Source organism: Natrix helvetica (assembly GCF_964273705.1).
Source record: "Natrix helvetica genome assembly, chromosome: 2".
Taxonomy (NCBI): Eukaryota; Metazoa; Chordata; class Lepidosauria; order Squamata; family Natricidae; genus Natrix; species Natrix helvetica.
The window spans coordinates 163,593,718-163,606,461 of NC_138552.1; the positions used below are offsets into that span (position 1 = coordinate 163,593,718).

A 12,744-nucleotide genomic window follows, 5' to 3' on the forward strand; every position below is an offset into this window, starting at 1 on the left:
TTGTATTTTGGGGCCAGTCTCTCTGTAAATTGGAACTGCTGCGGAGAGAATTACCGTATTTTTCGGAGTATAAGATGCACTTTTTTTCCCTCAAAAAAGAAGCTGAAAATCTGGGTGTGTCTTTTACACTGAATACAGCATTTTTTGCCTCCCGAAACCCCACCCCTTCACCAAAATGGCTAGGCAGAGCCTTTAGGAGGCTTATAGAGTGCTCCTGGGGGCTGGAGAAGGCAGAAATGAGCGAAAAACAGCCCGTTCTTTGCCCTCCCAGCCTCCAACAGCACTCTACAAGCTTCCTAAAGGCTATCCGTGCCCTTTTTTGACAAAAAAACCTGCCCCGTTTTGACAAAAAATGGGCAATTTTTTTACTCGTGCCCCCCCAGGAGCACTCTACAAGCCTCCTAAGGGCTATTCATGCCTTTTTTTCCCAGAAAAACAGGCCCATTTTCACAAAAATTGGTTGTTTTGGGGAGGTTTGCATAGTGCAAAAACTGTTTTTTTTAAATGTTCCTCTTCAAAACCTTGCTGCGTCTTATACTCTGAAATATATGGTACTAAAAATAAGGAAACACCCTTGCTACCTGGGCTTTATTTTCACTTATCACAACATTAATACTGGATATAAGACGAGGCTGTGCAGTGTGGTATGCCGGAGGAAGAAAAACTCCACTATGTCTACCTAATTCCTCCTTTCCCTGTTGCTTCAATTATTATTGTAAAATCACTGTTTTCCAATACCACTGCATCCTTCCTCATACTCTGCAATTCAATGCATTTCTATCAGTCAGGCCCATCCATGCTACAAAGCTCAGTGACTGATGTAGCTGGCCAAGGTGTTATGTATTGAATGTATATAGTTGTGTTAAGCCCTGCTAAAGTGAAACTGACCTTTAGATGACCCTCACTGTTAACACCAACTGTTTTGGAGGGAAACTTTGAAGATTCATATTTGGGTGGGTTTTTCAAGCATTATGATTGGTTATGACCCTGTGGGCCCAGAGTATAAATTACAGGCATTTGCCTGCTGTTCCTCAGTTACAGTTTTGAGTCAATAAATGCTGTTTTAGCTATGCTGGCCTGGTTTTTGCCTACTGAAACCCACTACACAATAGTGGTGATGAGGATGGGATGCTGAAGTGGAGAGAGCTGCTGCTAACCAAGAGACTGGAGTGACTGGGTGATAGGCTGGGTAACAAAGACCGAGCAGGACTAGTCCTCACCCCCGCCTGCCAGTAAACCACACTGGAAGCCCGCTGAAATCACTGGGTGTCAGACAGGGTAAAGAGCTCTGGTGGGCTCACGCTCCCCACCCTGCCTGCCAGTAAGTTAACACAACTACCCTGTTTCCCTGAAAATAAGACCTCCCCAGATAATAAGCCCAATTGGGCTTTTGAGCGCATGCACTAAAATAAGTCCTCCCCCGAAAATAAGCCTTCCTCAAAAATATTGCAACACAGCAGCAGCCATGAGGTGACCACGCTCTCCACCGCCTGCACCTCAAAAATAATAAGATGTCTCCAAAAATAAGGCCAAGTGCTTATTTCAGGGGTCAAAGGAAAATAAGACCTTGTCTTATTTTCGGGGAAACACGGTATATAGTTAACACATCTATATACATTCAATATATAACACAAGGAGTGCATTGTAGCATCATGTTCGCTCCAGAGGGATTCAATTTTTATCCTGCACATTTTAATCCCTCTGATGCCTTTGTGGGTTTGTTTATTCAATTTTTATCCCACCTTTATTACTTTATACTTATCTCAAGATGACGAACATACATAATACTCCTTCCTCCTCCTGTTTTCTCCATAAGAACCCTGTGAGGTGGGCTGGACTGAGAAAGAGGGACTGGCCTAAAATCACCCAGCAGCCTTGCATGCCTAAAATAGGATGAGAACTCACCATCTCCTGGTTTCAAGCCTGGTGTCTTAACCATTAGACCAAATTGCCTCAGTAGATAATAGACATCAGTATCAAGAATGAAATGAAGATGGTTCAGGTTAACAATCCATATACTCACAAATGCGTACACACACATACATACACACGCCAATGGGTCCATTGTCATATTTTCCTCTCATTATGGAGACCTGGTTGGGCCATGAGTTGGGCCATGAGAATTATGCCCACCAGGCTTCCAGGCGTTTCACCAGCCGAGAGCCCAGGGCAGGGGCGGTGGGGTGGTGGTGGTTATTAGGGAAAGTCTTGGACCTCAGGAGGTCACTGTGCCTCAGATAGGCGGGTGTGTCCCTTTTTGTGAAGGGGGGGCTTGGAGTCCAGTTGGGCCTTTTTGTTACGTAACTGTCTCCCTGCTAAGTTTCATCCTAGAGAGTTATTGGAGGGCCAGCCGGTCCGAATCCAACCGATCACTAGTAAGAATTTATATTAAATCCTACTTAGTGGCGATAAAAGCGGCAAAACTGCAACATTTTCCCGCTCTTATTGCATCCGCAGATAACTGCCCAGCAGCCCTGTTTAGGATGACCCGCTCCTTACTTATCAAGGAACTGGGGAAGACCCCTTGCAGGGTAGGGCTGAGGAATTTGTTCAGTATCTTCAGGATAAAATTGCGCAGATTCGGACAGGCTTGGCCTTTGACTGGGTAGATTTGGACGAGTTGACGGGGATGAATCTTGTGGAAACTATCAGGGATGAGTTTGACCCTGTGACTCCCAAGGGCATGGACAGGATTATGGGGAGACTCAGTGCTGCCACTTGTGTGCTGGACCCGTGTCCCTCTTGGTTAGTTTTGGCTTCCTGGGAGATGACACGAGGCTGGCTCCAGGCGATTACCAATGCTTCATTGAGAGAGAGGTTCTTTCCCATCACCTTGAAGGAGGCAGTGGTGAGGCCCCTCCTTAAGAAGCCTTCACTGGACCCAGCCTTTTGTCTGGTCTCCAACCTTCGCTTTGTAGCTAAGGTTGTTGAGAGCGTGGTAGCACATCAGCTTCCCCAGTACCTGGACGAAGCTGCCTATCTGGATCCATTTCAATCGGGTTTCAGGCCCGGGTACAGCACGGAGACGGCATTGGTCGCGTTGGTTGATGTTCTCTGGCGGGGTTGTTCCTCTATCCTGGTCCTTTTAGACCTCTCAGCAGCTTTCGATACCATCGACCATGGTATCCTACTGCGACGACTCGGGGGGGTTGGGAGTGGGGGGCACCGTTTTGCGGTGGTTCTCCTCCTACCTGTTGGATCAATCACAGTTCGTGTTGACTGGAGGGCAGAGATCGACCCCCGAGGTGCATCATTTGGTTTGGGGGTACAGTATCATCAATATGCTGATGATACTCAACTTTTCATCTCTACCCCAAACCACCCAAATGATGCCCTCGACATGATGTTCTGATGCCTGGAGGCTGTACAGATCTGGATGGGGACAAACAGGCTCAAGCTCAATCCCTCCAAGACTGAGTGGCTGTGGTTCCTGTCATCCCGATTTGTGCATCTTGTACCATCTTTGATGATATGGGGGAGAAATTTTAGCCCCCTCAGAGAGGGCCCACAGTCTGGGAGTCTTCCTGGATATGCGGCTTAGTTTAGAAGAACACCTGACGGCTGTGACCAGGGGGGCCTTTTACCAGGTTCGCCTGGTACGCCAGTTGTGCCCCTTCCTGGATCGGGATGCCCTGTGCACAGTCACTCATGCCCTTGTCCTTTCTTGCCTGGACTACTGTAACACTCTCTACATAGGGCTGCCCTTGAAGAGCACCCAGAGGCTTCAGCTGGTCCAGAATGCAGCCGCGCGGGTTGTCATGGGGGTACCTAGGTGCTCCCATGTTACACCCCTTTTAGGCAGTCTGCACTGGTTGCAGGTTGTTTTCCGGGTGCGATTCAAGGTGTTAATTATGATCTTTAAAGCACTCCATGGCTTAGGCCCAGGGTACTTGTGAGACCACCTACTGCCACCGGTAGCCTCCCACCCTCCAGTACGATCCCACAGAGTTGGCCTCCTCAGGGTGTCGTCGGCCAGGCAGTGTCAGCTGGCGACCCCCAGGGGCCTTCTCTGTGGGAGCGCCTTCCCTTTGGAATGAGCTGCCCCCGGAGCTTCGCATTATTCCCGACCTCTGGTCCTTATGGCACGCCCTAAAAAGTTGGCTTTTCCAGCAAGCCGGCCTGGCCTGAATAAAATAAATTATTAATTTTAATTGTTAATTTTAATTTAATTTCTAAATCTCATTGTAAATGTCTATTGGGTTTTTTGGATCGTCTATTTAATCTTTTTTAAAACTTTTGTAATATGTGTGTTTTATGTTGTACGCCACCCTGAGTCTTTTGGGAGAAGGGCGGCATATAAGTCCAATAAACCTAAACCTAACCTAAACCTTTACACTTTACACTCTCTTTCACTTCCATCTCTGCTTTTGTGAGGCTTTAGAAAAACAACATAAATCCCTCAAATTGATGCCTGTCAAAATATTTATTTGACTTCTTTCTATTCCGTACTAATGGCTTCTGAATAAAACTAAAAATGAAGTCTCTTTATATAAAAAAAATGACAAGGAGGGAAAGCCAGCTAGGATATTGGCAGTTTGGATAACAATAGAAAACAACAGCTTCTCCCTGCCATTATGGTGAGTCAGGAACACATAAGCATTGTAGAGGATTTTTGTATGAAACAAAAAACAAAAGGCTGCATGTACACAAAGCACAATCCTTTGCCAGGCTGATGTGGTCACTGAAATAACAGGAGATATCAAGTGGTAGGATTCAAGTAATTTAACAAATGATTCTCTGCCCTAATGATTTCTTCCAACAACCAGTTTGCCAAACTACTCAGAAAGTTAACAACCGGTTCTTCCAAAGTGGTGCGAACTGGCTGAATCCCACCATTGGAGATATGTAAAATGAGTTTAGGACTACAGCCAATCACTCAAACTGAAGTCTCTTGCGGGTCTTCAAAATGCACAAGTAGAACCTCTTTTATATCATTTATGGGACAATTATTTGTGATCTATATTAATAATACGGTGAAGCTATGGGAAAAATATCATGCTAAAAATCTCTCCAGAACACAGATTTCCCATTCCCTATTAGTATGCACCCATTACTTTTAAGATTTAAATGAAATTAAAAATAAACACCCATTTTGGTCTGCATTTTTCCAATTACAGTGATTTCAGTTGCTTTAAAAGGATGTTCAGCCTATATACATCATCATGTAAATGTAGACAGTCACTTGAGTTATCCCATAAAAGATAACCCCTGGCTAATCAAGCTCCTTGATTAAGGTAACAGTAATGGTGGAACAGTCTTACTCCATGTTGAACCACAATACATCCATGGTTAATATTAGGAAAATTCCAGGCTATGTACAGGTGATCCATGACTTACCATCACAATTGGCCCAAAATTTCCATTGCTAAGCAAACAATGTCTTGCCCCATTTTACGATCTTTTTCTGTCACTGTTGCTAAGTGAACCACTATAGTTGTTAGGTTTGCAGCACAGTGGTTAAGTGAATCTGGCTTCCCCATTGACTTTGCTTGTCAGAAACCTGGACCTTGCCACCATCATAAATATGATCAGTTGCCAAGTGTCTGGATTTTGATCATGTGACCATGGGGATGCTGCAATGGTTATAAAAGTGAAAAAGGCATGTCACTATTTTAGTGCCCCTGTAACTTTGAACGGTCACTAAACGGTTGTAATTCAAGGACTATATGCCAGTTAAGGACCAAATGGCAAAACATTGGCTGTTCTTCTGAAGTTAATTCAATTCAGAAGCATTATAAATCCTACAGCAGACCATTCCCCAGCAGACACTTGAAAATAAACAAAATTCCACACACACACACACACACACACACACACACACACACATATATATATATATATGTCTGTGTGTGTGTGTGTGTGTGTGTATGTTTGAAATATATCTTTCTATCAATGTGATGGCCCCTAAGCATTTACACACACACACACACACACACACACACACACTGCAGTATGTATGTATGTATGTATGTATGTATGTATGTATGTATGTATGTATGTATGTATGTTACAACCCCTGGGATACCCAAATATGAGAGCTAAATAGCTTGAAATAGATCTATACTAGTCTCCCTTTATTTATTTATCAGCACAAATACAACACACACACACACACACACAGTAGTCTTTTAGAATTGCTTGGTTATTCAAGTCTAGTCTACAGTAGTGATGGGAAGAATTCGGACCTGCTTATCTACTTTACATGATTTTGCTATGCAAAAACTGTTCCTCACTATGCAATGAGGACAACTGCTTTTTTTCAAGCAGAAGCATTGACTCATGCTGCTTTTCTGAGATCCTATGTTTGGGCAATAATATACTTTCTCAACAACAATAATGCAGGTCAATCTGATTTTTTTTTTAACCAGTGAGATCAGAGCAAATAATTTGTTTTTAGTGACATCAGGAGGTGCAGTATAAACCAAGAAAAACCCCCAGGGGCCATCAGTTTATAGCAACTTTTTAAATGTGTTAATCTTATTGGAGAATAGTTATTTTATGACAGGTTGACCCACTGTGTTAGTTGATAGGTGAAAAGACAAAATTTCCATGGTATCTATTTTGTAATTTATTCACTGTGTGTCTGTCCTGAAGGGCTGCCCTATCTCTATGTGTTTCCACCTATCGATGAGGTCAGCGAGAGGGGCACACTTCAGGTCCCATCAATTAAGCAATGCCATCTTGTGGGACCCCTCAAATATGCCTCCTTGGTTCTGTATAATGATATGTAAGGAAGACCTTGAGAGACGGGGCAGAGAAATGCTGCTAATGATATCCCCAGAGAGATCCATACTGTTAATTTTTTTTGAAATTTTTTAAAAAACTGGTTTTTCTTCCAGGCCTTGTATTAGGATGATGGTGAAGTTCTTTTGCAGATTTTATTTTATGGGGGGCTGGTGTATGCTTCTGGTCTTAGGTGTTAATGGGGTTGATTTTCAGAATTGGCTGTATGCTTTTATATACATGGCTTTCTTTTTTAAAATGTTTATTTGTAAGTCACCCAGAATCAGTCTGAAATGGAGATGTTAAATTAAATTAAGTAAATCAAATGTCCTCAAATTTCCAAATATATCTCCTCCTTTTTTTAAAAAAAGTATCTAACATGGTTTTAAACATTTATCAAGGAAAATAGGGATCCTAGCTTTGCAACAGATTTTCTCCCATTAGCTCCAATAACATTAGTAACATTGACATGTGGACCATTATACACTTAGGATATATTTGTTCCCTAAATTGGCTAATAATCTAGTGAGTCATCACCGGAATCTATCATTTGCCCTTAGCTAATCCTCTTTCAAGACTTTTTGTAAGCCTGAGTATACAGATCATATTATTTCACACAATTTGTATATGCCTTAATCTTTACGACTAGTCTCTCCCTCTGTACATTCCAAACACATCAAAAGATATTTGCTTAACAACCATTACAATAAGCAAGCTAAAATTAGTTTAATCCTTGATTAGGCTATAATTACATTAATGCAATATAAACTGATACATACAAGTAAATGTAAATGGATCCATCATTTGTTAAGTTCTCCTCTGAAAAAAGCAACTGCTCTGAATGAATAAATTATCTGGGATTAATATAATCAAAGTGAGAGCATTCTTGTGCTCAACATAATCCAAATATTACATTTCTTCACTTAGTAGACTATCACCTAATGACCCATTGGTAAACAGGTAACCCTACCTGTTGAAAACTTCCAAACTAAACATGTAACATGTCACCTATATAAAGATATACATATTCATATATAGGTAATCCACAATTGAGCCCAAAATGTCTGTTGCTAAGTGAGACAGTTAAGTGAGTTTTGTCCCATTTTACAAACTTTCTTGTCACAATTGTTAAGTGAATGGCTACAGTTGTTAAGTTACACTTAACAGTTGTTAAGTGAATCTGGATTTCCCATTGACTTTGCTGGTCAGAAGATTGAAAAAAAATGATCACATGACCCTTGGATATGGCCACCATCATAAATATACTGGTTGCCAAGCATCTGATTTTTAATCACGTGACCATGGGGACACTGCAACAGTTGTAAGTGTACAAAATGGTCATAAGTCACTTTTTTCAGTGCTGTTGTAACAGTTGCTAAACAAGTGATTGCAAGTCGAGAACTACCTATATGCATGTTTCTGGGAATCTGTGTGATATCCCTCCAAAGAAAAACACATGGCAAAGAGTAGATTGTTTGTTGGGAGGATGGATTTGAAAATATATTCTTCATCACTATTCAGCCTTTTTCACCCTCCAAATTCAGAAAAAAAAATCAGAATCTAACAGTGGTCATAGGGAACCCCAAGAGTCCCACACCTCTCTCACAATTTTGCATTTCACCTTCCTTCCCTAAACAGACTCGTCAGACAAAAAAAGCCCATACAATAAAAATAGTTAATTAAACCAGCACTGTCCTGCATTAACCAAACACATTTTAATGAATCCCCAAACACATTTTCCATTCACATTCTCAGATTAGTTCCTCCCCCTTTTATCCCACCTCTTTTGTGTGATACCATGCATGTTTCTAAAGCACACACAAAAAATTGACCTTTGATTAGTATCCCTAAGTGCTATAATAATAAAATATTGCACATAAAGAAAGACATTTAAATATTGCTAGATACTTCAGACTTGTTATAACTATTGGAAGCTACTTGGCTGAATAATCTCTTAACCTGCCAGGTGGAAAGGTTGTACATTAATTGTGTTAAACAATGAACTTTAAAAGGGCCACTTTAAAATTGCACAAGGCAGCTTAATCAGTTGGAGGAGTTCTTTTAGAGTAGAATTTAGAACCTCTGGATATTTTATTACTTCTGCTCAACTGTGATTGGACAACAGTGACATTACTAGGTTTCTAATAGAGGACTTGGGAGGGACTGCTTTTGTTTTCAGGACCTTAAACAAGAGCCTATCCAGTAGATGAAAGATGGCATAGAGCTTGCTCTTTGTGAATCACAACAATGTTCAAACGCCATCCTTCTTTATTGAAAAATAAGTCAACCAAATCATTTGATTTTTTCTCAGCAGGATGTGTAGCAGTCTGCATCATTAACACTCAGAATACTGCTGATTCTTTCAATAAGGACCTATGACATTTTGGTCATAGAATTAAGAATAGGCATATTATTTTCCATGTCTACTTTTTAGTGTTATGCTTGCTCAATTAAATGTGTGATTATTCGGAAGCTTGTCCAATGAGTTCAATGGGAATTATGCAAGGGAAAATGTACTGGTTTATAAGGTTAATAGTTTATCTTAGACTGTATTTCAATTTATACCTGCAATATGTCTGACACAGGAAAATCTCAAAACTTGTGAAACTATGATGGATGTGAGAGAATGCTGAAAGGTTTTATGGCACCAAAGGAATAGTAATTAACATAACAGGCTAGCTGCTGAAATACTCTGAACTTTGTTTACATAAATGTTGATGCTAACTTAGTGACAGACAAATAAAATTGTATAGGTTTTTATACAAATCTAATCACTAACATTTAATTCCATGCAATTCATAAAAGATAAGGTGTTATCTTCCAAATTTTGGAAGCCTTAGGAAACTATAGAATTGAAATAGTTATTCTATCCTCCTCTCTCTCCTTTATTCCAAGATTTATTTCCTTAAGAATTCAGTATAATCCAGTCTGACTTTTACTTTTAAGCATTAGGAAGGAGACGAAAAATATTTTTTAAACTGAAGCGAATGCTAAACCTTGAAAACAAGGACTTTATTGTAAAGTTTAATCAAACACATTACAGCAAGAAGTTTCAGTTAAAGCCCTACTTTTTCTATCAATCAATAAAAGCAAATAATCAATATCAATGCAACAATTGTAGTAAGAAGTGTCATTTTTAAGGGCTGATACAATTGCTAGACAGACAGACAGTAAATTAATGGTACTTTAAAACAGATAATCTGCTTTCCAAAGAACAGTCTGCAACCAGAGTAATTCTCATTGCAGTATCTCTGTTTCATACCACTCTTTGTATGCTCACTTTAATGAAAGTTTGCACGATTGTCATTTGTTCTGTAGAAACCTACAGAACTCCAGAAACCTTGACAGATGGTGTTTTGAAGGATGTTGCCAGGTAGCTGGTGTGAATCCCACATTAGCATTCTCTCTGGCTTTCAGAGGCAGCTCACCTTAGTCTCTTTTTAATATTCACATATGCTCACCTACAATTACACTCGAGGGGGGGGCAAAATAGTATGGTATTAATTTATTAAAGCTTCTAATTCATTCAGAGTGAAACTCTAGCCTTTAAGAGGACAGTCACGTGAGAACTTATTTTCATGGCCCTCCTGTTATTTCTAGTTTTGAATTACTTGTATATTTTAATTCCCTTACATTTTTCACTGCCCACCCCCCTCTCTTCACTTCTCTTGAGATTCACATTGTGTCTCAGTAGATACTTCCCCCTGCTGGGAAAGGTTCAAATTGCATCTACAAAGTATTGGAGGGAAACAAACACATTTTATTGATTGCAGGGCTTTAAAAGAAAACCCCTCTATAAAGGCACACTTTGGTAAATCTGACTCCTCTTGATGTATAATTTAAGAAGACCTGAAGATTTGTGAGCTGACATAATGTGCTTAATGACAGTCAAATTATATCTCTAAGGCAAAGGAATTGTAAAAAGAATCAACTGAAGCAATATATTTGCTTGTCCATATATGAGCATTTTTTTAAAAAAAAGTGAGTAGTTATTTACATTTGAACATCTGATCATAGTTCTCCAGATGACCAACTGACCAATATCATCTGTGACTATCTGAATTCCTTTCCGGTAATAAATGCTCAGAGTTGCCTCAAACAATGAGTGGCAAACAAATTTAATAATAATATTAGAACACTGTTCCCAAAAACAGAATAAATAATCATTCTTAATGTACAAGGAAATAATTATTAGTAGATTATGCAAACTTAGTAGTATGCCACTCATGCTTAGGCAAAAAGTTCAAAGAAGATTTTTTAAAAATATTATTAGTTCTATATCTCAAATTTCAAAATGAAACTATACCATTATACAGAGTTTTAATTAGCTACTATCCAGTGAAATATTCAGGAGATATTTCTGAAATGGATCTCCATTTTATATTCCATAAGGATAGGGTGAACCTAAGAATATAATTGTTAAAGTTAACAAATCCAAACAGCAGTAAAGCAAAATTAAAGTTTTGCAAAATTATAAATGCAGTAACAACCCTTCTTTTCCTATATAAAACTGACCATGGCAATGAGTTTTGTTTTGTTTTTAAACCATGATATTGATCTTTAATGAGGTTGTTGTCTTTGTTTAAGTACATTTATGTGGAAACTTCACCTGTCAACTCAGGTCTAACCCTGACCCTAGTAGTTTCTTTAATAAAGAGGAAAAATCCATCATTAATGTAAAATGATTAAATAAATCCATAAGGAAAACAAAGTAATTATTAGGCTTGTCATCCTGACATTCTTTAATAAGTTGCAACATCACGTTCTGAAATACAAAGCTTTAATTCATGACCTAGCTGGATATATCTGAAAGTCTATCCAAAATCTGCAAAAGACAACTGCAAGGCAACGTTCGTTGAAAGCTATGCCTCTTTTTAGCAGCACGGCTACATTTCACAAAATGCCTAATTGTTGCTGATTAATCTACAAAAGGAACGAGGGTTCTTCCAGGGCTCTGCTGTGGGCACTTAAATTCCCGTCTTCTTGTACAGTGTTTCTCCGGAAATCTGTCAGCAGCTCTGCTTAGCCTTGTACTTGATAAAATGCTGCCAAAATCCAGCACCCCTCCCTGCTCAGGTTTGTATTCTGGTGACCTTAGTGTCAGAACTAAAGCAGTGCGCTGATGCCACACAAAAAGGCAGAACTCCCCCGGTCTCTTCCCTCCTGCACTTTCTGACTTGCTGGTGCCCTGCAATTTCTAAAGCAACCAGTCCTTCCTTTTCATCCGACTCTGCCTCTACAACCTCTCTTCCTGTGCGTAGATCCGAAAGAATGCCAGAGAGCGAGCGAGCTGCGCTCTCCTTTTCTCTTCCTAACGGGGAATAGATCTGCCTGTTTCTATGCCCTTAACCCATCTCGGTGTAGCCTGCACCGAATCGCAGAACGCAGCAGCGGTGGCAATAGAGAACCTCGGCAGAGGGGATGGCAACAAGCAATCCGCCAACAAAAATCCGCCAGACTCGAAGAGAGGAACGCCAAGACTTACCTTCCGCCAAAAGGCGCATTGCATGAACAAAGGACAGGTCTAAGCTATCCTTCTCAGCCATCAGCTCGGGTAAATATTTCTCTTGCTCCATGCTGGCTTCGCCTACACTTTGGACCGGCTGCCCGCCCAAGGTAGCGCAAGGAAAGGGAACTCGCTCACTAAAGGCTTTGTTGGCTTCGATTCGTCTCTTGCCCTTCTGTGCTTGTAGTTGGGACGGGCTCACTTCCCCATGTGCCTGGTGGCGGTCGCGGGTGCCCCGCTGTTTCAGGACCTTGGACAGCGCACCCCTCCGCCGCCGCCGCCCCTCCGCCGCCTTCCTCTTCGCCCGCTCCTTCTACAAGCGCGTGTGTTGCTTCGCCCGTCTGGGTGCGCTTCCCCCCTCCCACCCCGCACTAAGCTACGGTCTCATACAGTACCAGAAGCCTTAACAAGGGAGGTGGGATGACCAAGACTTCCTCCCGCCTCCGTCGTCTTCCAATTGGGGAAGGCGCGGGGGAAGGTGGTGAGAGACAGCATGAAACGGCCCCGGGATTGGC

General features: G+C 41.0%; 1 protein-coding gene across 10 annotated transcripts in view; it reads right to left on the reverse strand.

Annotated features, from left to right (window-relative positions):
* Positions 1-12,504, reverse strand: part of KHDRBS2 (KH RNA binding domain containing, signal transduction associated 2) — a 450,741-nt gene extending 438,237 nt beyond the window's left edge. For all 10 annotated transcript variants that reach the window (XR_014174493.1, XR_014174494.1, XR_014174495.1 and 7 more), the window contains exon 1: positions 12,209-12,504. Coding sequence is in view for 1 of the 10 variants with exons in the window: in XM_081942586.1 (XP_081798712.1) it covers positions 12,209-12,299 (91 nt within the window). In the remaining 9 variants the exon portion in view is untranslated. The remainder of the gene's footprint in view (positions 1-12,208) is intronic.
* Positions 12,505-12,744: the final 240 nt, after the last annotated feature.